This window comes from Antedon bifida, chromosome 6 (assembly GCF_963402885.1).
Source record: "Antedon bifida chromosome 6, ecAntBifi1.1, whole genome shotgun sequence".
In the NCBI taxonomy this organism is placed as follows: domain Eukaryota; kingdom Metazoa; phylum Echinodermata; class Crinoidea; order Comatulida; family Antedonidae; genus Antedon; species Antedon bifida.
Genome location: NC_136231.1, coordinates 7028162 through 7055567, shown reverse-complemented (window position 1 = coordinate 7055567; position 27406 = coordinate 7028162). Strand labels below are relative to the sequence as shown.

The 27406-nt window shown below is 31.2% G+C and overlaps 1 protein-coding gene across 1 annotated transcript; it reads left to right on the top strand.

Annotated features, from left to right (window-relative positions):
* LOC144844129 (uncharacterized) lies at positions 1–27406 on the top strand. The gene is made up of 32 exons (XM_078700869.1): positions 1–141; positions 1231–1536; positions 2664–2924; positions 3383–3514; positions 4774–4929; positions 5490–5621; positions 6450–6584; positions 6899–7027; positions 7842–8099; positions 8844–9146; positions 9756–9835; positions 10566–10782; positions 11166–11386; positions 12500–12572; positions 15220–15316; positions 15682–15746; positions 16329–16576; positions 17306–17393; positions 17702–17778; positions 17961–17997; positions 18194–18291; positions 18609–18734; positions 18966–19120; positions 19727–19862; positions 20234–20383; positions 21087–21186; positions 23073–23149; positions 24132–24266; positions 24396–24530; positions 25055–25212; positions 26179–26314; positions 26645–27406. The coding sequence occupies exons 1-32, from the start codon at positions 72–74 to the stop codon at positions 26720–26722; spliced, it is 4569 nt and encodes a 1522-aa protein (XP_078556995.1). The 5' UTR covers positions 1–71; the 3' UTR covers positions 26723–27406.

Below are 27406 nucleotides of genomic sequence, written 5' to 3'. Positions count from 1 at the left end.
GGAACTTCCTTGTTTTGTGTTGTCATTCCTTTTAACAACACCTCTCTCACAAGAAAAGCAACGAAGCCATAATGGCGAATTGTTTAATTTATTTCCGGGTTCTAATTCAGTTCGCTTCCATTGGACTACTTTTAAAATTTGGTAATGTATTAACTATTTTTCAGTTTTATATCTTTTATGTTGTTTTTATTTTTCCTTGAACGATTATAGGTGTTGTGTAGGTCTGACTACTACTATACTAGTTATACTAGTCCTAGCTGAGACTCAAGTGCTGTACGATCAATTCCTGGATTCTGAACAGGGAAGTTCCAGATCCCAAATAACAATAGGCCTCTCCAGAATTGTAACAACATAGTTAATGACCTCTTTTTGGTTGAACCAGGCTAACAATATCAGTTAATCTCTGCAGGACACACAATCACCCATCCACCACAAACAAACAACAAAACAAACACCCATACTATGACACCCTCTCTGTATGTATTTTATCTACTACATTTTCTTGAAGTTTTCACTATTCATGCAGTGCAATATAATGTTTATCATTGGTCGTTATTACACAATAAAGACAATGGTGAGTAAATTATAAAGTAATCCTGATAATGAAGAACTAATCTTGAGAAAGGATGGTGATAGGCTTACTAATGGTTTCAGTTGAAAATTGGAAAAACTAACATTGATTTTACTATTGAATCATGGAGGTACTGATTAAATTGTTTAATTAACATGTTTAATTTTTATATATTGCAACATACTTTATTTAAAAATTAAACAAAAATAAATAAACTTATGGCAAGAGTTGATGGCATTTTTATCCATTTAATCTATTCTGTTTTTAATGAGGCTCCAGTAAATATTCCAACTCATGAAATATTCTTCCCCTTCAATAAATATTCATTATTTGTTTTATCGTGAAGTAAACTTATATTGTTCATTAATACACAGTTTGCACTTTTAATCAATTCCAAAGGCTTATATAATATAATAGGCCAGAGGGCTAGACCATTAAAAAACCAGGGGGCTGGCCATTAAAAAAACCAAAGGGCTAGGCCATTACAAAAACAGAGGGCTAGGTAATTAGATGCAGAGTAGAACAGTTACGACTGTGCATACCACAGGTTGGGTTTTGAATGAGAATCAATCAACAACTTTGTGTTGCACAAAATCCTCAAATTTTCTTCATTAATTATGTAACCCTAATAAAATTGTTAAATATTTATTTTATTGTAGGTTTTGCAGCTGGTACGTATTTAACAGTTTTTAACACTCGGTCACCTTTTGCTAATTATGGACAGTTCCAATGCTACCCAAGTGAACCTGGTACGACAGTAACATTTGGAAGAGCATTTAAGATAGCGAGCTCTGATTCTACTGCAGAACAGCCTGGGACACCTCATAAACAAGCCTATGCTAGCATATTAGGTATTCCTATTGGAAGTGAAAATGCGTTTGGTGCTTATTACTGTAAAGGTGTTGTTAATGGTGAAGAAACTATTGTGTACACTACAATTGTTGATACTCAAACCGTTCAGGATTGTAAGTATATGTTTTGTTGTTTTTTTAAAGTAGAAGAGAATATACAGTACGTCCAATACAATATTATTTTTACCTTTGATGCCCTCAACTTTATTAGAAATAGAAGTTACTTCTAGAAATTAATTGCCAGAAATTGACCAGCACATATATAATCTTTGATTCATGCACAAATTGTACTTGAAAGTTTATGGTACTGTACATCAGTGTGGACTTGTTCATTATGATACAAACCGATAGAATATGACCAATCTTATCCTCATGTATTAATAATATTATCAAATATTATTATTTCCTTTATATATCATCTTTAAATTGATATCACATATTGTATTCAATTATTATGTTATTGGTTAAGTAATGTTACTGTGTCTTGCTTGCCTAGATATAACTCGAAAAGTAGAAAATAAAAACCATTGAACATCAAAAGAAAAAATATAAAGTTGAAAAAACAATTATTTAATAAAAAAATATTTACAATGAAGTTATACCAACTTTTTCAGTGGCCAATGCGTGAGACATAAATTAAAATTGTATATAGCACCCTCTATGTTATAATAACTCAAAATAATCATGAAATAAGCCCTCTATGTTTAATTTTTCGCCGAATTGAGTTTGGCTTTCCTGTACTACCTCAACCATAAAATACAAATAAACATAGGCCTTGGTTAATTATGGTCAAATTACTTAAATAAAATGTAGTCCTAGGCTATTTTCCCTTCAAAATAGGCAAGTTAATTTCATAATAATGTTTTTCTGAATAATTTTTATGAATGCATGAGAAATAGCTATAGATGTATGCGTGAGGCATAAAAAACCGGCCCTCATGCGTGAGACTCACGCATTATGTGTGACAGTTGGCAGGTGTATGAAGTATCAAACTTTGTAGACCCATTCGCTTGTACAGTATAACTGCATTTGAAAACTTTCATAATTATGGCCACTTTACATAAATATTGTGAAACTACACTTTTTTTAGCAAGAATAGCTTGTAATGAACTGCAAAAGAACCAATACAGATAAAGTTTTTATTATTACTGTGTTCATTACATTCTGCTAATGTACAAACTGACTAGTTTATATAATATATCATAGAATGTTAAAGTTTATTCTATTTATACTATTTTCAGCCGTTATAATACCATCAAATCAAAAAACAAGTATCACAGCTTCAGTAGGAGATAGGGTCACTGTATCATTTGATGTAGAAAGTAATCCTGATGGTATCAATTTAATCTGGAGAAAGGATGGTGATAGGCTAGATAACTATCAGGACCAACCAAGCATAACATTTGAAAATGTTGAACTTGAAAATGCTGGAATGTATGAACTTCATTTTGATACTGATAGAAATCAATTCAAACATTCATTCATTGAACTGATAGTTAGAGGTTAGTGGTCTTTCCAACATTCATTCACTGCTAATTAAAGTTTAGTGCAGTTATAAATATTATGCAATGTAATGAGTTCAATGGGCAATTCCAGATTTACATACATGCCAACATCTGAAGTTAAAACAACGGGAAGTGGTGTTTTTTAGGCCAACAGCGCCCTCTATCTATTATCAAGAGGTATGGTGTGCAGTATGTGAAGTCACAAGCCATTCGGTTGAGAAAAAAATTATGGCAGCAGATGGCTTAAATATCATAAGTATGCTTGTGTGTAAGACTTTTTGTTATATTTGATTGCAGAAAACCACATACATCAAAATTCAGATATTTTTGTAATCCTGTAGAAAATGTGGAAAACCGGTAGCACAATAGGCTGGGAGACGAGTCTTAGTCTAGGCTATGCAAAAGTTTATAGATTAATAAATAATAAATAATCAACTACTTTTTCTATCATATAGAATGCACAAACGGTCGTTGGGGTCCTGGATGTACAGGTATTTGTAATAATTGTTACAATGGTGGTGTATGTGATGATAAGACGGGTGACTGTATTTGCCCTCCAGGTTTTGGTGGAAATAACTGTATGACTAGTAAGTACAGAAATGAACCAGATTGGGAATATATTTCACCTCTGCGATGAACATCAAACAACAATTGAATAGCGTCAGTAAAATTACAGAATATGTGATTATAAATTTAGGGATGTAAATAAATGTTTTGGCTACACAGTGGGCGAGGCACATGTTTAATAGGCTCTTAGATAGTGAACATCCCCTTAATTAATGTACTCTACCAAATTATTGTTTGTTTCAAATGGACGCAGTGACGCCCGGTCGGATGGATCGCTGGAGAGCATGGTGATGGTATTTTTACCATTTGCTACCACAAACTACGCATGTAGAATAATTACTTTATAGACACATTACAATTTATTTTTTATGATTTAGTGGACAAAGGATTCGTAAAGCAAGTACACTATACATTTCATAAAAATTAACCTAAGAAATGTTGTATGCTTTTTTATTCCAATTCTAACATTATCCATCCTTCCACGGCGGCGCGACGCTTCTCGATCGCTGAGTGAGAGGAGGAATATCATCATTGTTTTGAGCAAGGCGCAGGCTGAATAGGGCCTAGCATTTTCGGTCAGTTGCAATTTTTTAAATGTTTAATTACATCTGAACAAACAATAAATAATCGGGGATCGTAAATGTTTCAAAGAATACAACATTTGAAGTTTATCGTAACTATTTTATATACATTTTTTCCATATTAAGCCTACCTAGGCCTAGCTAACTAACTAACTTAGTTACTAAGCCTATCCTAGGTCCTGATTTACTGTAAACAACATTGTTGGGGATTTCGCGATTTTTGTGCAATCTTTATTTTCGCGATCGCAGTTCAATTGCGAAAGTCGCGAAAATAAAGGGCACGCGAACATTTTGGCCTTTACAATAGGTAATTTAATACCCAACTCGCATGTTTAATTCAAAATGTAACAAATTGTTTTATTAAGTAGATACAGTATCTCTAAGGAAAATCATACCAAGTTTTATAATATGCTAGTTTGTCACTGTGTAATGTAATGGCTGTAAAAAACTTGAAACTACTATGGTTACTGTTAACATTGATGTAAACAATCTTCTAACTTCAAGAGTGCACTAAAGTCATCATGTGATGCTTTTGGCAATAGTTAATTTTTGATTTTAAATTATCAAAGTAGATGCTAATATAAACTGAGAACATATGTGATTTATGTACTACAGTATTATAACACGGCTGCTTCCTGCCATTTGATTGGTTAATTACACATTACATGTTATTCGATTTATTTTTATTGTTTATTTAGCGTGTGGTGGTAATCGTTTTGGATTTAATTGTGACAATCGGTGTACAAATAATGCGAATGATCCCAAAGACCAATGCCAAGGTACTCAAATCTGCCTGCCTGATCCATACGGGTGTGAGTGTATAACTGGCTATACTGGTCTGAAATGTTTAACAGGTACTTTTTTTCAATTTAATTCATCATTAAAATGTATACAGAGGATAAAAGAAAATGCTAGATAAAAATGAAAGGAACCTTAAAAGAAGCTTTAATGTCCTAAAAAAAGTACTGAAAACGATAAAAAGAGCACTACTACTAATAGGCAAACTGCTGGAGGGGGCAGATAAAACCATCTTTGGAAAATTGTTACATTTACAGACATTTGGAAAAGGGAATATTGAAAACATATCTTTTGATGTGCAATGAGATTACAATTTTAAATGTTGAGTAATTTTTATATCACTGTAATTTTTGGAGTACGTGCCACAACAATTCATTAGGGCCAAACAAGTGTTGCAGACACACCAGAATACATAAAATCGTTTGTGTGTAATTTTTCCATAGTGAATTATTTTTCCTTATAAATAAATGAATTCTATTATTAAAATTTTATGACTATATGAAATACTAATTAATTGAATGGTTAGAAATCAGTAATACCCAAACAAAAGGTGAACTATTAAAGGTAAACCTATGATAATGAATAATAAATAAAATATATACAAAATTACATCCAGACTGTGCAACTGGTAAATTTGGTGCCGGTTGCAGTCAAGTATGTCACTGCAACTCAGGAGAGTGTAACCAGTATACTGGAGAGTGTACATCTGGAGGATGTGCTGCTGGATGGTCTGGAAGTAATTGTCAAGGTACAGTAAATTTAGACTATTAAAAACTAGATGTGAACTCGTCACTTCAGACAAGTTAGATTATCCGCAACATTGATTTAAATAGTAGAAAAGAGAAAAAATCCTATTTTAAATATGTGAATGGCCATACATGTATGATGAAGTCACAGCATCTGGTAGATAACATTTTACATACAGTCATATCTACAACTTATCAGTTGAACAAATGGTGGGTCACTGTTGATCCTGAGGAGCTATAATAGATTATAAAATAGGCATATTTTTTTCAAAAATTTCCATCAAATTTCTAATTTTTGACAAAAGGTATGAAGAACTTACTGCGGGCTGTGCGCACAGGTGTGTGTGTGCAACACACTACACAAATTTTAAGATTTTGAAATCAATTTTGTGCATTTTTTTTTAGTACACTATTGAAATAAATTATAATAAGATATAACATTTCTGAGACACCCAGTCGTATGTGAGACTGAGGGTCAATATTTTGAATATCTATGCCATTTATCATCTGTCAGTATAAATACAACTTTGCCAGTTAGAGGTGTAACAAGTGAAATCTGTCACACCAGTGGTGTTTTTAGTTTGATTGTATTTTTAAAAAAATAATTTCATGTTAACATATGTATATGTTTGTAGACTTCACTCTTTCTTATTCTTCAGACACTTTTTTTGTAATTTCGAAGAATCATGCACATTATCACTAAACAACAAAATCTAGTAATGAATTACAATCCATTATTTTATTTAAAAATTAATCTAGACTTGCATATTTTAAACAGTGCTATTAATGATTGTTATAACATTATAAAATCCAGTTTGTTCTCTCTATAGTTCCTGAAGTGTGTCCAGTTGGTTACTTTGATGGTAGTTGTACTTCCATTTGCCATTGCAAGGACAATGTTGCTTGTGATAAGATGACCGGTGTCTGTAGTAACAAAGAATGTGCTGAAGGATACGACTGTAAAAGTAAGTTAATTAATTAACTTACTTAATTAATGTTAATGTTAATTAATAATAAATGTTTGTACCAAAGAAGGCCTCATTAACAGCTCAGTGATTTTACTTTGCAATTCTCTTGAAATCACAAAATTCAAATTATTTCTATTACAAGAAATTATACACACAAAAACAAATATGTTTGTCAAAAACTACTAGTACAAATCTACTTGACCATTTTTAAGAATTACATTTCATGTGGACTTATACTTTATTAATTTATCAACACAATTATGGGCTGAAATATAGAACATCATCTTTTTATATTTTTCTATTAATTATAGAATGTGAATCAGGAAAATATGGCAGTATGTGTGAATCGACTTGCAACTGTGATTTAACTTTCTGTAATCAGGACAGTGGATGCAATGGTGGATGCAATGATTACTGGCTGCCAAACTCTTGTACTACAGGTAAGTGAAGAAAAAGAAGGCTGAATTTAATTTTTTTATTTTTGTAACAAGACGACAATCAATTACAAAGAACTGAAAAATATATCTTTGTTGGGGCGACTTTTTCTCATTCTCACAGATTTCCTCATCTTTATCGTTTCAAATTAATTAATTAAGTTTGAGTATATCATCTGGCGGTTTAGAATTAATGTTCTTTGCCTGTTGTGTTTATATAAAAGTATCTCTTCAGAGATCCCGCTTTGTGAATGAATATAATGAAAGATGAGGGTGTATCAATTTGATTTCTGGTATGCGTGCAATACAACGGAAGACTAATGCTGTTCGCCGTACCATGCCAAGAGTGTTAAAGAGTCACCCATCCAATCGGGTTTGAACAATACCATGAAAGTCCCAATGGTCTAATCTTTAAGCAGAAGATTAACATTTGAAACCCGCTCTGGGGCGGATACTTGCTAGTATATGTAATTGCTTGTCGTCAATCTTTTCAATCACTACTCTATGAAATTGATCACAATTTTTTTTTGAAGGAAGCAAACATTAAAAGATGAGAATGTTAAAATTGTTCAAAAGTCTTGTTTTAATTATTTATTATTAGTGCCATCGAAATTGAATTTTAAAAAATGGGCACATAGGTAAATATACAAAATTATTACATGAACATTTTAGCTTTAAATGTGTGACACCTATAAAGCATATTATTCAATGCATTTTGTTGTTGCAGATGGAGAGGGTGGAGTGGGGTAAATTCAAAATAAATATATAATGGGATATTTTTTTTACTACACATTCACACTCTCATCTTATATTTGTTTAGGAATCATTTCAACAAGCAATGTTAAAGTAAATCCTGGACAGACATCAACGTTTCAATGTGACATTGTTGGAGATATGACAGATGTGGCTATAATTTTACAAGCTGGGACTGAATCAGTTACTGAAACTGGACGTACACAATCTACAACACACACCACAGTTTCATTTTCGACAGTAGCAAATATGGGAGTTGTGTACACATTTAGTATTTCAAAGGATTCTTTAATAACACCTCGTACCCATACAGTTGATCTGTTTAGTAAGAATTTTGTTTTCGTTAATTATAATAACACATTTAAATGTATCATTTTACTGGATGGTTTTATATCACATGCTATGTATTATTCTTTTCAACACTATTGTTGCTATTAAACAATTTGAGAATTGTGTGCAACACAGTAGCCTAATAATAATGCGTGATAAAAATTTAACCAGTTGTATACATCGGTGATAACTGCTTTACTCATCAGATCAAATTTGATCGCCTCCTTTTCAAAAGGCATGTTACAGCCTTCGATATTTTGATTAAAGATAGAACCAGCATTAATTGAATAAAGGTATATTTTTTAACAGTAGGTGTGATATAAAACAAAAATGAAAGTTTTAAAAAACTGTTGTCACAGTTAACTAAACTATGCTTCACTCTAGATATGACATTCAATCATGAATGAATAATAGACTGGTAAACTTTATAAAGTTTTCTTCTTATTCAGCTCATGAACATTCATTGTTTATAGTAGAGATTGACTTTTATCTATTGTTTCTTTGTATTATGTAGCAGTTAAATGATCTTGTCTTGTATATATTAGTCCTGAACTTAAAAACAGCAATTACTGAAACAACAAGAACATTACCTATGACAATAAAAAAAGAACATTGCAGCAACAACATTAGTAACATTAAATCAAGTTTAGAACACAGGTCGTTGCAAACAAATTTTGTAATACAGATTATAGGGTTAAAAAAACAAATGACAGATTTTAATACCTTTTTTTTGCTCTAGGTTTACCGACATACACTGCAAGACCAAGTGTGACATCAGTCACAGGCTCATCAGTGGAATTGTCATGGCGTGAGTGGAATATTGAACAAGGTGATTCTGGCGATGGGCCTATTGTTGGATATGTTGTGTATTATTATGACTCCACTTGGAGTGAAATACCACAAGTCAGCCAAACTTCAGCAACAGTTACTGGTTTAGACTATGAACAGGATTATTCCTTTGTTGTAGCAGCTGTAAGGGAGGGTGAAGGAGGTAAAGGTTCACTGGGAAGTAAAAGTACATCTACCAGAACACTTTGTGGAGGTAACTGAAATGTTAACTGTTAATCTTATGAATGTTTATCTTAATGGTTTATTATATTATTATTCAATCATTATCAAAAAGTGATCTTGTTTAAAAAAAAATAGGAATAAATAAAGAAAAATAATTACTAAATAATTGCGCAGCTATCAAATTTAAATTACATTTCGAATATGTTCCCTCTTTAAGTCAATGTTTCATTAATAAATGATACTATTGTAATGAGAAATATATGTTCTGAAAGAAATATTTCATTTTCTTTTTAACTGCTGCCCTTAATGATATTCAGACAAAGAATTTGCAGAAATAAAAAGAAACTGTACACCAATAGTTTTTCTAAAATGTAAGGTTGTAGGTAGGAAAAACACAAAGAAATGAATTTTTTTAGTCTGACTTTCCGTTTTGTTTCCATTTTTATACTGTAATTAGTGAAACCATTATCATCTCATCATCATTGCAAAATGCTACAAGTTTGATTACTTTAGACAATTATTTTTGTTCATACTGTTATCAAGTTGGCGACACTATATTTTATTTTATGACATAATTTTATAAATTACAGACTTTATATTAATTATTAATACTTACTGTAGGTTGTTGTTGCTCTTTCAGAACCATCTTCACCACTAGTTGATACAAATATAAACACTGAGAAACCAAAGCAGATTAAACTTTCATGGACACCTCTAATGGTATATTTATACTGTATTTTTAAAGATGCATTCCCTATAATTTTTTACATTTTGTAAAAATAATGCGTATCTATTACTTTAAAAACATTAAACCCCATTATTCCTTGTCTTAGATGTATATTTTATGGTAATTTATGATAAAAAGAGAGAAACAATGCACTACCTAAGTAGCTCGCAGTGAATGTCCTCTCGTGGACGGTCTTTAGGCCTAGCCTAGCTAGGCTTACAGTAGTTTTGTAGGCCTAGCTGTAAACAACAGTAACGTACAAACATCGTACGCTAGCCTAGTCTGACGTTGTCTAGTTGCTGCAATAAATGTCTTTGATGACATTGCTGTTTCCATCAAACATTGCTTTATTCACTGCTATAAAATAATTTTTTTATAATCAGTTACCATATTACATGTATGTTCATAAGGTAGTACAGTAGGGTGATTTCTTTGTATTGTATCTGTTTTATCTGCAAATTTAAACCAGGTATTTTTTCCACTCAGCCATTGTTGTTAGAAAGCGGACCAGGGTAAACCTAATCATCTGCGGAGGGGGACATATCAGTATATTGCTGCGTACATGTACCTACATTGCAATGACGTAGGACTAGAATGCAGACATGTGCAAAAAAAAAATCGTTTTTTATTTTTATATTAACCAATCAGATGCTGTGAATTAGAAAGAGTGGTATATATCTTTTATTATAAAAATCTGTAGATTTTATCAATTTTATTTCTTAGAATGATGAGGCAAAATGTTCCACTGGTGTTGAAGTGTATATGATTTCCTATATAACATCAGATGAGTCGTTATCATCTGTATCTTCAGAAACAGCAGAAACAACATATACATTAGATGATCTTGAAACATACACAGAGTACACAATCTCTGTAACAGCAAAAAACATAGACTCTCTTGGTGAACCAAGAATTATAATTGAATATTCACCTGAGGAAAGTAAGTTTTCTTTTAAATTTCTATACTAATGTTGCGTTTAATGTGATGAATATAAAATCTTATTTTTTTTATAATCATATATTCGTCCCTAAACTTTTTAACTACAAATTCCTAAAATGTGAATTACGCAGCAAATTTTTAATGTCAGAGACATTGTTTATTTATTTTTTCCCTTCTTGAGTTCTGGTGGCACTATGCTCATGTATTATATAATTTAAAGTGACATATAAATCATAGTTACTATTACTAATTTAAAAGGGCCTTTTTTATTTTCAAGCAGCCAGAGGCTAAATTTGTTGTACTATTTATAGTAAGATTATTCTGTTCCATATTTTTTAAAATTCATTTTATTTTGTATTGCATGAACTTGTATCACCTTTTAGAACCTCCAGCTCCAGAAGTCGAAGCAACTCATGAAAGTTCACACCTCAAAGTTTCTATAAAGCTGTCTTCTTCAGTTAGCCGCAATCTCTATGGAAAAATAATTAAATATAATGTGCGATACAAGTCTGGTGATGAATGGTTGAATCACACAATTCTGAACAAAGACAATATGGAAGGCTACAAGATACTAGTTGTAGAAGCAGGAGATTATGATGTCAGTGTAAGTATTCACAATTATGTCATATACCCCTTTCACACCAAAACTCTGCAGTGATCTCCTGAGACACCCCGGGGTCTGTGACCATTCAAAACGTCTAGAACTCTGGAGATACCCCATTCACACCAAACTAGCAACACCAGAGTTTTAAAATAAAATTGTCAATACCACCCTCTTTTGGTTTGTTTACATAGCGACAATCATTAGAATCGATAATATTTTTAGTTTAATAATTATTTTCAAAAGTCATATAATGTTTTGCTTATACTATTTATTATTGTTTAGACCCACTATATATTTTTTACAAATATTTAAAGTATTTTGAAATAAAACTAATGCAATGATTGATTGTGTGAGGATGACCTTTTGACCTAAAACCTCCGGAGTTGATGTTGGTACCTTTCGCACTGACCGTCCTGATGTGTCGACGCAGTCCGACCTCCGGAGAACATTCAGCTGTTCAACCCTGGTGTTTTGAACTGCGAAGTTGTTTGATTTTTACTTTTCACACTAAAACACAGGAGCGTCAACTCCGAAGTATCTCCAGAGTTTTACTTTTGGTGTGAAAGGTGTATAATATTAACAGGACACTGGTTATATCATGCTGCTGATGATGAATAATATACCTGTATGCCTTCTTTAAGTACACCTCTATAATCACTATAAGGATCAATAACATCCCATCTGGAGAGTGCAAATATGAAACCATGAAACCAATGCTTGGAATCAATCTGGGAAAACCTTTATAATAAGCCTGACACAACACAGGGAATACTACAATTGCATACAGTACAGTAGTCATCAGTCATACATTGATTTCACAACTAAGTACAGTACCATCCAGAAAACATCTACTCTTACATGTTTAAATAGTTTCTGCAGAAAATATTAAATTAAAAAAAGTGTGGGGTTCATTACTTATGTAATCTGTTTAACAGCTAAAGTAACTCAAACAGACTTATTGTATCTATATGTAACAGAACAAAGCATTACTTTAAAGAAGTTTTAAATTGTAGAATCTGTGTAGTCTAAATGCCAGCACTAGTTAACACTAGTTTATTTTGGCATACGTTCTTGTATTTACAGTAAGTTTTATTTCTTCTTTTATTAAAATAGGCTAGAGTTGTTAATGGTGCTGGGCCTGGAAACTGGAGTGCTTCTATACAAGCTGAAAGTAGTCAAAGTACAGGTAATAATACAGTAATTATATTGTTTGAAGGTTTGCATGGCGAAATCAAATGTTAATATAAGTTTGCAGTACACCACGTATGTTAGTTCTGAAAAGAACTGTTGAGTTTTTCGACGTTTCGATCAATATGCTTTGATCGTCCTCACACATCAAGGCATATTGATCGAAACGTTGAGAAACTCAACAGTTCTTTTCAGAACTAACATACATGGTGTACTGCAAATTTATATCAACAATACAGTATTTGTGATGTTGAGTGATTTAGAGTCATTTTCAGTTACCTCGATAAGAATTCAAGTGAAATAGGATGTAAGGAATACATACAATAGCAGTATTGTTTATTGTTTCAAATCAATCACACCCATTGTTTATTAGAAATTTATGCTAATTATAATAGCATAGCTGTAAATTTCCTATTACTAATTGTGTATTTATCACCTTGAATATCAATCAATCAATTAATCAATCAATCAATCAATCAATATGATATTGTATTTATTGCTTTTCTAACTTTTTCATAATAAAAAGTACCATTGTTTTCCCATTAGAAACAGTATTCCAAAAATGTTTGTACCACTGCTTCTTACACTGTCATTCTCCACCAGACTGTCAATGGCATTACTAGGCAGTATCATCATGGACAAGTTTTTTGTGTCATACACCATTATGTGTGTGTTGTTAATTCTATACAATATATTGTTATTATTTTTAAGGTTAGGTTAAATATGGTAGTATCACATGTGACATTTTAATACTATAATACAGGCATAAACATGTAACACTGTATCATGGAATTGCCTATTATACACATTGTATATCAAGAACCGTCTCCATTTTCAACATTTTGCCCATTATTTCACATACCAATTTTTTTATTTATTTTGTGATTAGAAGACATCTTGGATTTCCAACAGGTGATTATTTTGAGTGATTTTTCGTCTTTTACTCTTGACTGTTTGCTACACAATACTAAATGATTGTATTGTGAACTTTTGTTAATATAATTAATTCCCTAATTTTATTGATAATGATCTCATTTTATAAACAAGGTTACTGCACACTTTTGCATGGAGGCAAGAAATGCCAGAAAGCCAAAGAGAGATGACCAAATATTAAAGTCAAAGGTTATATGTCTGTACATAAAATTAATAGATTAAAAAGTGAAATGCATAGAAAGTCATACCATGGAGGTATAATACCTCCATGGTCATACATAGTCATGTATAGATTAAACAGCATTATCTTGGCTTTTAATTAAAAATATCATCAAATTAGTAAGAATATTGCCAGTTAATATCATACAAACTTTCAAACACATTTTTAGAATATATTTTGAGTTTTCAAAAAAGCTATGCTCCTTTGAAAAAAAAATATTACCTTTCAAATAATCTGCAGTTAACTGCCCTCAAACCAAATCAATTTGTAATAACAATTTAGCAAATGTGTTACCATATACTTGGCATATTTAATTTTGCATTAGACAGTTTATAAATGTTTTATGTAATTTATTTTCAACATGCAATTTGATAGTGTCACAATAGTACATATATCATTTATTTGAATTATTTTTTTTATATATACAATCAGCTTGTAATCATTAGCATATAAAACAAGATTTGTGAAAGTATTTCAGGTACAGAAAAAAAAAATTCTTTTGCTGCTTTGCTGTACCATACCAATGGTAAAGAGTTGTTTCATTTCATTTATTTCGTCAGAAAAAAAAGAAAAAAAAAGAGTTCAAAATCCAAATAACCAAAGTGAAACCACTGTCAAGTGGCTCACCAAAATAGAAAATGAAAATTATAATTAAAATACATTAAAATTGCTAATACAAAAAATATATGTAAAAATCGTAAATAAAAGAATAATAAACAAGGTGATAAAAAATATGGTTCAAATCGGATTCGAACCAAATGGTCTAGTCGATTTTTGCATATCAAGCAGAAGCTTCTGGGTTAGAATCTCGGTTAGGGTGGCTTTTTGTCATTCTCACAGATTTCCTCATCTTTACTATTTATAATTAATTCATTCACTTTCAGTATATCACTGAGTTTCTGTATGCCTTTATATATACATAAAAAAAAGGTTTGTTTTAATGTGCCAAATTATAGAATTTATGAGATATATTTACTATTTATTTATTGAAATAAAATGTGTGTACATAAAGTAAAGTTATGTAAAATGAATAGATTAAAAATTGAAATGCATAGAAAGTAATACATAACTATGTATAGATTAAACCGCATAAACTTGGCTTTAACTAAAAATATCAAATTTGTAAGATTATTGCCAGCATTTATCATACAAACTTAAAACACAATTTTAGAATATATTATATTGTTTTGCATTCTTCTTATGCATGCAATTTCATGAAGATGTAAACTCTAATTAATTAGTCTACAGCTCTTTATTCAGTAGCCTAAATAAGTGTCAACTTCAAAATGTAATGCATTTGCAAACTTGACTGTGAAGCCTGATTCTTTATATCGAAAATTAACCTACTTATGAAATGTTTTTTTTTCTTTTAACACAAGTTATGTTTTAAAATTCAGTAACAATTTTTAATTCGTTACTGAATTTTAAAACATAATAATGTTTGTTAATAATAGATGTTGATTATGATGATGACTATGTTTTTTTTTTGCAGATGATGGTGGTGGCTCAAGTACAGAAGTAATCATTGCTGTAGTCAGTATTCTGATCCTTCTGAGTATCATTGCATTTCTAGCAGTATTCATTGTTAGGTGAGATTTGGAAACGATTAATATTGAACCATTGTATGGGTTACACCTGGTTCACTGCCCTTTGAGACGTTATGTTATAAAGCACATAGTAGCGTGTATAGATGTCATGTATTTCATCACTTGGAATAAGATACTTAGATTTTTAAATGAATTATAGTTTATATTTACTGATAGTGTTATGAATATCTTATAATCTTTACTTTTGTATAATTGGCACTTGGTGTAATTAGTATAAGATAAAAACTGGGTTTTTTGTGTACTAATATACCGTTTTGGTTACAGTAACCAACTTCATAAATGTATAATGTTTTAGAAAATGACAACTAATTTTATGTACGCTCAATTGTGATATTTTTTTATTTCAGGCGTCGTAAAAACTCTTTGCAAAAAGATGATTCATATATTCAACCAAATCACAACAGTTTTTCTGGTAAAATTTTTAATTATTTTTCAAAGAATTAGCCTTATAAAAAAAAAATCTGAGCTGTTTGGATATACACTCCTGCTCATCTCAGGGCAACTTCGTCTCTCTGATCCAACTGCTTTCCCGAATTCGTTAGACTTTAGTCATCATCCGTTACCACAATAGTTTATTTAATTAAACACCATAAGCCTTTTTGTATGTTTAGTTGTATTTGTAAATACTCTTAATTCAAATTGTTTTGGATAGTAATTATTAAAAAAATTCTATATACTGTATTCATTCATAAAATAATGTCATGGTGGTTCTTTCTTGAGCATGATTCTTGAATCAAGTCCCTTTCTCTGACTCAATATCAGGATGAATAGATTACAACCCCATCTCACAGAGAGACTTAGAGAGCATGAGTGTGTATTCTGTAAACTAGCAATTCAACTAGCTCCCCATTGACAATCAGACTATCAAATTATTTATAGTAGGATTACATTTCATACTATTCATTATAGTAGCTTATATACTAAGAAAACCCTTGCCAAAAGAAATATACAACATTAATAAAACCAGATTTGTGAAATAATTCAATTTATTTAGAAGCTAAGAAGTTCCAGTCCGATGAATATTTAAATCAACCCGATCAAAAACCGAAAGAAGAGATAACAACACCAGAATTGGAAAGGAAAGCTGGGCGCATATCAATTATTCCACAGTTACCTGATAACTACGATGAAGAAATGTACCAGAATGTTGATACCATACGACCAATTCACATTAAAGATCTCCCAGATTTTGTTGGCAAGAAGCGATTGAATCCCCTGGATGGACTTCAGCATGAATATGGGGTAATGTTTTTATTTTTAAGTAGAACTTTTCCTTTGATACATCTCGATTCAGTGGATACCCCTATTAAGAGGACACTCTTTATGAAAAGGAAAAATGTTTTAACACTATGACCAACCACTATATGGGTATTACACAGAGGGAACACTTGTTGGGTCCCAAAAGTGTCTTTATAGAGGTTCTACTGTATTACTCTATTAAACAAAAGAAGAAGACACAAATCACATTTAGACTTTAGTTCCAAATTATATTCTGTCATTTTTTATTTTTACCATTTTCCCAAAACCCTAAAACAACTAACCAACCAGTTGATTGATTGAAAGAGGATAACAGAAAAACTAAAGCATAAAAACTAAAACAAAAAATGTATGTTTACTTTACGGTTCCATGTCAGTGAAATTCTTACTAAATAAAGGTATGAGTGCCTACTTGTATTACCCTTTCTTCCTGATGCCTTAAAGCTCTGTCTACACTATCAAAGTTTATGTGACAAAAACAAATTGATGATGATGTTATATCACTACCATATTTGGGAACATCAAATTTTTTTGTCAAACTAGTTTGATAGTGTAGACAGATCTTAAGAAAATTTAATATCACATCAAGATTTCCTTCCCTGGTTAGAAAATGTTTGTCACTGTTTACAGTGTAAAGTACAGATCCAAAACTAGGTGTTAATAAACTTGGAATTTAACCATTGTTCTTATTGTTGTTATTTTCTTTATAAACAGAAGCTTCCAAAGGGACAGATTCATCCGTGGGGAGTAGCATCACGATCAGCTAATCGCACAAAGAATCGATTTAAAAATATTGTTGCTTGTAAGTAATATACTATATCTCAAATCCTTGCACCACACTAATCTTGTTTCTTCGTAAAAGTCTGTGGCCGTATTCACCAATCACACTTAAGTGAGATATTTCCCTTAAATATTAAGTATTTCACTTATCTCAGTAAATATTTAAGTGTTTCCCTTAAATTGTATTCACTTAGATAGGAAATTGTTTCCCCAAATCCTAAGTGTGAATGGTGGATATGGCACTGTGGTGTTTAGAATTCTACTGAACTGTACAGTATACTGCACAAATGACAGAAACTTTTAATTTGTTTTACTTTATTCATATTAAAGATGATCATTCAAGAGTAGTACTGGAGGAATATGAAGATGACCCAGAATCAGGATATATTAATGCATGCCATGTACATGTAAGTAACATTATTTGGAGGAGCCACTTTTCACTCTAGATATTTTTAGCAAGACTACTAAGATGCATGTAATCAGCTGAATAGAGGGGAAAAGACTGCTTCTGGAACACAACAATTTTCATTAGACCTTATCGTTACCATTGTTCTATACAAACTTGTTTTGCTTTTGTTTGTTTATCTAGGGATACAAGAGAGATAATTTTTACATCGCAAGTCAAGGTAAGTTATATTAACTTCCAAACTCTGCTTCACCATGTTAATGCACTAGAACATACCATCAAGACTTGGCAATTTAGCAGTATAAGTGTTTGCTACTACAAAAATGACAAAATAGAAATATATTGAGAGTTTCATCAGGAAAACATCTTAGTTTACCACATATGTTTAACTTGATTTCTTTCTTTTCTGATTTCAGGACCAAATAATGCTTCATTGATTGACTTTTGGCGTATGATTTGGCAAGAGAATGTCACAACTATTGTGATGTTGTCTAATGTTATTGAATCGGGCAAGGTATGAATTTAGATTTCCTGTCAAAAACCAAAGTTACTCAACGATTATGAGTTAATTATCCTACTTTCTCAGTAATTATGTGATTAAATGTAAAGTTTGAGAATGATTATAGAACTTCAATTAAATGATTACCAACTGATATTAGCTGGTCAACAGAGGATAGGGTTAGCAAATCTCAGTAGGTTAGAGTAATAGCTGGGCAGATTATAATCACCTATAAATTCCTCTTTATAATATATTATGCTAAACTAATATATGTATCATTCAAGTATTAGTGTATACATAAAGTATTACACTGGCCATTCTTACATTTTCAGGAAAAATGCAAGAAGTATTGGCCAGATAACAGAGGTCATGTGGCTGAGTTTGGAGAGATCAGTATTCTCTTAGAGGTCACAGAAAGTTATGCAGACTATAAGATTAGGTCTTTAAAAGTCTGGAAGGTTTGTATCTACCTGATATGTTTTTGTTTTAGATATAGATGTTTCATCCATTCATTCCCATCTTATCAAAGTTCTCATCATAACAACTTATAATATAACATTTGTTACACTTTGATAACTGAATGAGATTTCCTAATACTGTAAATGCTCTAGATTTATATGTATTAAATGTTCTCTGTATTTAATATTTGTTTTTGCCATTATAAAACAAATTCAATCTATTCTATTTAGGACAGCGATGTTGATTTTAGGCGCATCAAGCAGTTCCATTTCATATCCTGGCCAGACATGGGTGTACCACTTTACGCCACTGCTGCCCTCAACTATGTTAAGAAGATTAAACAAAGTAGCCAAAGCAACTCCTCTCCAACACTTGTTCACTGCAGGTAAAAATATGTGCTTTTTATTGTTTCCAACATTCAAATTATTTTTTTTTATTAGTAAAGCCGACATCTAGTTGAGTCGAGTGCCCGAGCTGTTAAGGCGGGAGAGCCGCGAACCATAAGTATACAATCGGCACAAGTTCAAGGCACTCCTCGACCATTGTTCTGGTGGTAAAACATAGATTTAAGGACTTAAAACTGGAGGTCCACTATGTATATCTGGCTCGCGTGTGCACTTTAAAGAACCCAGTACATCTTTTGGAAAAGTAGGGGTTACACTGGTGTACTGGTCCATTTAGCCCCTGTCGTTGTGGGTAAACGAACGGGTGCCGTTTGGTGGCAGCACTCGCTCCCTCAGGGGAGTATAAAGTTGTGGTATGTGTCGTCCACACCTGTGCGCAATTCAGCCCAGTAGGCTACAAGTAGCAGGTTATTCCCCCATTTATATTTACATTTAAAGCATAGGAGGACACTATTGAAAAAAAAGTATAGTGTTATAGAAGCTGTGTTTTTATGATTTTGATATGCTCCTGAGATTATTCTCTGAGCAGAAAATGTGTAAAACTTAAGTAGCAAGTAAAATGCATAATAATTATCATCATTTTTTAGTGCTGGCGTTGGAAGAACAGGAACATTCATTTGCATTGACAGTATGATGGAAATGATTGATAAAGAACAAAAAGTTGATGTTTACAACTATGTGCGTAACATAAGAGACCAACGAATCAACATGGTTCAAACACCTGTAAGTTGTAAATGTTTATAATATAAAACAATTCCTGAAATTTTTAAAACAGCTACAATTTACACAGTGAATACTGTTTTGCTACCTTAGTGCTAGTGCTACTAGTATGCAAGATTATAACATACTGCAAACAAAGAAATCAAATAACTAAAATTGACTGTGGTATATGTATTTTTCCTTTTTGCCAATTACAGAATAGATAAACTGTATCACGCTTATAAACTAAGTCTCATTTGAGGCTTAGGGAGTGAAGTAGAGACAGTTGTGGGTTACAAGTGGAAGGCAACCATGCCACCATGCTGCAGCAACACTACACATTAGTATATGATTGTATCTATGTGTGTATAATATGAAATGTATTTGTATTTTAGGAACAATATGTGTTTATCTATGATGCCTTATTGGAGTACAGTCTTTGTGGAGATACTGCTTTGAATACTGGTAACTTCCAAACTCGTCTGTCTACATTGAAGCGTCTTATTCCGCAGACGGATAAGACTTATATAGAAGAAGAATTTGAGGTTGGTTGATAAAACTAATTAAAATTTGTTTACTTGATTTATTAGGTGCATTTAATAAAGCATGGTTTGTTACATCACAATTGCAATATCAAAAACACAAATATGGAGTTTGGTGGTTATTTTCAGTTACCGATCAACAATTCTGTCAAATGTTTTTTTCCATAACAAAAGAACAACTCCCAAAGAGTTGTTTAAAGCTCTGTCTACACTATCAAACTTTATTTGACAAAATAAAATGTGATGTGCCCAAATATGGACATGATGACAATTCACTACCACATTTGAGGCATCACACTTTTTTGTCAAATAAAGTTTGATAGTGTAGACAGAGCTTAAGACTTTGTTTATATAGAGCTTCTTGTGTTTGCCACCTTTAAGAAGGATAGTAAATAAATTAATTCTCTTTACGATACGATACGATAAAACTTTATTGTCACAACGGCAAAAATATACAGCTATGAGATATGGGTCCTTAAGTACACTCGAGTTAGTATAAATATAACATAAATAACAAGACTAAATAAAAAAATGAACAGGGAAATGTAACAGAAACATGAGTAATTAGCGGACTAGTGTTTGAAATCTCTATTATACAACCTGATAGCTGAATATATGTGTTTCTAATTCTATTTGTTTTGACTTTGGGGTGGAGTATGGTTTTTTTTCCAAAGTAAATGTAAAGTAATTATGAATTTAATTTCAGATTCTAAAACTTGTAACTCCATATCCTCCAGCTGATCACTGTAAGGCAGGACATTTGCCAGAGAACCAACACAAGAACCGGGTTTCAAACATTGTACCAAGTAAGTTAACAAAATGTGTTTGAATTTACCCTTCAATAATATTTTTAGTTTGACGTTGAACTGATGTTGCCGAATTTAACATTTTCAGGGGTTTTTTTTACTGTCAATCTGTGTTTCCTATGTAACTAACATGTATGTATTTATTTTCCTTTTTTCAAATTTTACTATTTTTACAGCAACAATATTTATATTTTATTTGTTATCATTTGTCATTTATTAGTATTTCATGTCAATTGTTATTTGTTCTTTAGATACTTGTGACTGGAGATCATCGTTTTACACTGTGATTATTTTGTTTTAAAATTATACTGTACTATTGGTGTGAATTCAAATTCTCTTCTGTGAGCCATTTACTAATTTTGTGCTGTATTTTCAGTTGCTTCTAATTTTAATATGCCAATTATTGTTTTTTAGATATTCCAAACAAGCAGTTGAAACAAGCATGTAAATTAATTAAATTTATTAGTGATAGACAATTATCTAGTCTAGCTAATTTTAATAGTACATATATATATATAGTAGTATAGTAAATAAAGTATTGTTTACTACAGTATTACTACAGTATTAACATGATCTACAGTAGTTTCAGTGTACCATGCTGAAAAATAGAATCATACAAGATAATAATATCAAAATATAAATACAGATGTTTATCATGCTTAAATTACTTCCTCATTTACATACAACCTGTCCTATTGGTATATAACTACTCTAGGGGTTGTTTTCTGTTCTGATGATGAGAATAGTTTCTAGAAACATGTCATGTCATTTTAAGGCAGTTGCCTATTTATCAAATGCCTCACAATCATGATTTTAACTCGAAATACAGTATAATAATTATAAATAATAATGTTAATAATCTAAAGGTGGAAGTAGCGGGTTGTTGGTGGTTGTATTGACAATTCTTCTTTCCTTTTCTGTCTTTGTATACTTGAGAACGGAGAACAAAATATTTGAAAAAATCATAATGACAATAACATTTTATATTTATTACATAGATGTAATTCTATAACATATCAAACAGACACAAGTCTGTGATGAAGGAAAAGTCCAATGTTTTTTTCAAATTTTAACTGTTTTAAAATTTAGAAAATACAAAAATACAATTTGTATTGTTTGTTTTTAAATATTAAAGTATGTTTAATTTGATATCAGATCCCAACCATGTCTGTCAAACAATGCAGGAAATAAAATATATAATAATATTTTATTTCCTCATTTTATTTTCCCCAGCTCACAATTTACAAAGCTGTTCATTTTTCGACACAAATTTGTTTATCTGATATAAATTTTTAATTTTAATAAGACCACTTAAAAAAATAATTATTTATTATATTATAATATTTTGTTTTCAAATACATTATTTTTATGACTTTTTTTAGTTCTATTTATTTCATATATTTATCTTTTATCTCTGCCAATATGGAAAACTTTATTTTATTCTTTTCGTATTTGCAGTTTCTTCTTATTTTCTGCTTTATCAAATACTTTTTAGTGAGTCTCCAAAAAAAGGTTTCCACTGACAAGCTAAACTTTGAACTTATTTAAAAAAACACCAAAATAAATTATACTTCAATGCTATAAAAAATATATACTGTGTGAATACTAATCAAAATGAAGAAATGCTGTAATTGAAAATTTACTTTAGTATATGTCTCATCAGGGGTTTTTGTTGTCTCTAACACTCTCTCTCTCCATAAAATATATATATATTGCTACTGATCTAGTCTAGAAAAAAAAACCAGCATATTTCTTTTCAGAGTATCACTTATCACATTTAAATTGTGTAACTACTAATCCCATTGCCTCATTATTTATTTGGCTTTGTATTTTTTTTCAATCGTAAAAGAAAAAATATTTATAAATGGTAACTATTTTTTTTACAGTTGATCGTAACCGTCCATTTCTGGTCACTGAGAGTTCTTCTGGAGGAAATGAATACATCAACGCGTCATTTGTCGATGTAAGAATGAGTTGATTTACTTTAGTTTGATTACTAATTTAATTTACTAGTCTTGTGTTTTGTTGGCTAAGCATAGGTAATTAGAAAGGCCAATCTAACTAAACAAGAAAGCCCAATTCAAGAAAATTATTTGTGTCATTGTGGGGATGGTTAGCATGTCCATTTGACACTAGGCTGTTGATTACCTTTACTTGGTGCTATTGAAAAGAATAGTGATTGTATCTCTGTGTCAACATAGTCAGTACAGACTATGGTGTCAACCATGCAGGTACTACAATATACTACCTAATCTTGGGTCATAGGTCATGAAGATGTCGATGGATACAGCCACTCAAGGTGCTCCTGGGCGTGTACACTTTGTTCCCAAAGACTTTCTCTGAAAGATACATGAAGGATAGCCGAACTACTACCTCTAAATAATCTCTCTCACTATAAAGTAAAAAGAAGTTGGTCATGGGAATTGAACACCATACATCGACATGCAAAGTCCATAGTCTAATTCATTCGACTACACAGACGGTGAAAAGTTCATTCAGAGGGTGAGCGCAGACCAGATGAAACAGGATGCCCATATTCATAATAATGCTCCCTAAAATGGGATGCCCTCTCTCGGATTTTCAGAGAAAGTTTTGGGAAAAGTATTTTTGTCTCCTGGGCATAATTCTGGTGGTAGAATAAGTTGTATTAGATAAAGACTTTGAAATCCAATTTACATATCTAGCTTGTGTGCACTTTAAGAAACCAACAGGGATGTTTCCGAAAGAACAGGCTGTTACCTTGATGATCTGGAACCTTTAAAATGCTAATGCCTGCTTAGTGGCTAAGGTGTCCATCTAAATGATACCACAATTGTATAACACTTTAGAGGTGGGTTACTGATATTCCATTTGGTGTCCAATCTCACTCCAAAGCCTAGCTCACAATTCAAGTCTTTCGCCTGTGTCTAAAGTAGTTGTTGCAATCCAATATCTTATTATTGCAGGGATATAAACAAAAAGACAAGTTTATAGCAACTCAGATGCCTTTACCTGACACTGTTGAAGATATGTGGCGTTTGATATTTGACTGGAACGTTCGTTCGGTTGTCATGCTCAATGACATGGATTCAAATGATCCGGTAAGAATCTCTTTAGATATTTCTTTTTCTCAAAGTAAAAATGTCTTTAACCAATAACTTTGTATTACATGGTTAAACATACTTTTTTTGAAAAGGGTTTTCTACTATTTTTTCTTTCTTAATTGATAGTCTTATGCAAAGTATTGGATGGATGAAGAAGGTACCAGCGAGAAATATGGTCCTTTGGTTGTTACACTAAAAACTAGTAATTCTAAAAAAGATATTACTATTAGAGAGTTTAGCATCACTAACAAGAACAAGCCGGTAAGCTTTTTGGTTAATTTACAACTTTTAGAATATAATGTATATAAAGTAGAACACCTCCTTTTGGACACGCCTATTAAGGGGCCATTTTCTCGTGAAATGAATAAGAAAAACACACTGTATGTTTAACACTATGACTAACCTCAATTCAGGGGGAAATACCTATTAAGTGGACAGTTTGTCAGCTCTATTCGAAATGTCCCTTAATATATGGTTTCTGTATAGTAGCTGTATTTTGTAACTTGTGACAACATAATATATTTTTTCGTATCATGTTACTCTTATATGTAAAATATAGCATAACATAATTTAAAAAGCAAAAAGCAAAGATAAGAGAGTTGAAAAAATATCTGTCTTATTATTAAGGAAACTATAATATACTGTTACAGATGTTCTTGTCTGTCATTTACACATTACTTATTGGAGCATTATTGCTGGGAAATTTAAGGTGTCATTTTTTTCATTTTTTAATTACATGGAACAGTACTACAAATGTATCTTTTTTTAATATTTGTTTTAACCAGGAAGCCGTTGCTAAAGTCAAACTGTTCCAGGTACATGGATGGTCAGCGGACCAAGACATTCCTGAAAATCCTACGACATTATTAGAGGTGCTGGAGCTGGTCGACGACAACCAACATGACTATCACCATGGTAACCATCCAATTGCTGTTCATTGCAGGTATGTATCTTGTTCTTAAAAATCAATTGGTACCAGACTTCAATCCAATGGAGCAGAACAAACATCTGCAGACGGAAGAGGGTAAGACTTGAGAGGCTGGGGGTTGGTGTCAATTGGTCCAGACCTCAGGTACATTTGTTGTTTATTGTATGTATATAAACAGCAAAGTTTTCCAATCTGTACTACTGCTATTTTTTACATGAATTCTTAAAGATGTATTGTTCCTTGAAACACAAAAAATGAAGGTCAAAATATTCTAAATTTCTACTTGCCATATCAAAGTAATATTAAAGTTATTCACTTTAAGTCGAAAATTCGAGCCAAAAACAACAAGTTTATGTAATTAACAAGTAAATAAATTTGATTATATTTCTTGCGAAAGTAAACAAAGATTTGAAACCAATAGTATGCATTATGCATGATGCTAATTATGATTGTTTACAACTCGTCATGGTTGAGTTAGTTATTTTTTGAACAAAAAAACGTCTGTATTTCAGTTAAATGATTTTTTTTTCGACTAATTTTTGGTGAAAGTTAATAACTATTATGATACTTCAAAATGACCCACTTTTTTTTGAATTATTTTATTTTTTATTTTTTTGGAATTAGTCAAAGGGACAAGAAATCTTTAATATCTTTTATTTTTTCAGTTGCTTTTAAAATACATTTAGGGACCATGTCAGTTTTATTCTACTGCAATATCATTTGTTTTTTTACTGCAATAGTGTACACTTTAGTTTGTTTAAATGTAGAAGTTTATTAGGCAATCACTGCAATAAACAATGTTATTGCTTACCCAATTAAAAAAGGGGTACTTTGCTAAATAATTACATAAACTGGTTAAATTAAAAAAATGTAGTTCAATGCAGTAACTGTGGTAGAATAATTTTTATATAGTTCCTTAAAAAGTGCAAAAAAAAAGCAAATTTTATTGTTTAAATGAAATAAACTTTTTTTTTCTTGCAGTAATGGTGTTGGTAGGACCGGCATCTTCCTCACAGTAGTAGAAGTTGTTGAAAGAATGAAACTGGAAAATATCATTGATGTCTTTCAAACGGTTAAAAAGTTGCGGACGAACAGACCTGGTCTAGTTCAAAATATTGTAAGTTCAATTTATGATAATATTACAAGATTAAATACTTACAGCACAGTACCGATTAAAAAAAAAAAATACCATAAATTGGATGTTGTTTGAAACATGTAATCTAGTTGCATACCAGCAAGTATGAACTTGCACTGAAATATTCAAATTCAAATTCTTTAATACATCAAAATAAATTTGATAAAATTAACATAACCTCTCTAAAATAATATTCCAGTACACCATTATAATTATCAATGGTAATTATAATAAAACTAAGCTTTTTTATCTTTCTATACTTTTTTTTATGTTTGTACCCAATTTTTAATAAAATTTTATTTTTTTTTTCAGGACCAATACATTTTTTGTTATGATATCATTTCAAGCTATCTGGGACGTTTTGATACTTACGCAAATCCCAATTTTTAAAGAAGAAATGCTCAACATATATATAAAACGCAATCATTTAAAACAATTTACTTCTGTGAGTTTATGTGTGTAACACAATATACAGTAGTATAACAATTGTGTAATGTAATTACGTCTAAGAGTAATGTTTTGGCGGTGATATATTAATAACTTTACTAATAATTTTAAATTTAAAAAAATTAATAATAGAATGCACCGTAGTTCCCAATTACTTTGTGTACTACTGTATAATTTGAACAATGACTGTGTATTTAAATAAAACATATAAAAGTAGTTTACAGCACCGATATTTACCACCCTGTTGGCACACAAAAATACTACTTTATTATAAACTTAATTTGGCACAAGTGTACATAAACCCACTTTACATTTATAGTAATTATAAATTTAATATAACGCTTAACTTTACCTAATATTATGTTATTATTTAAATTCTAAAAACTAATTTTGATAAACATACCGTAGTACTGTAGTAAATAGTTTATTTAGGTCTAAGAAGACTAGAGCTTATTTGAAGTCTTGGAAGACTATAAACAATACTAAAACTTAATTTAAGTCTCGGAAGACAAAGAACACAAGACTAGAGTTTATTTTAAGTCTTGGAAGACTAAAACAAGTCTAGAACCTATTTTAAGTCTTGGAAGATCAAAAACAAGTATAGAGATTAATTTAAGTCTCGGAAGA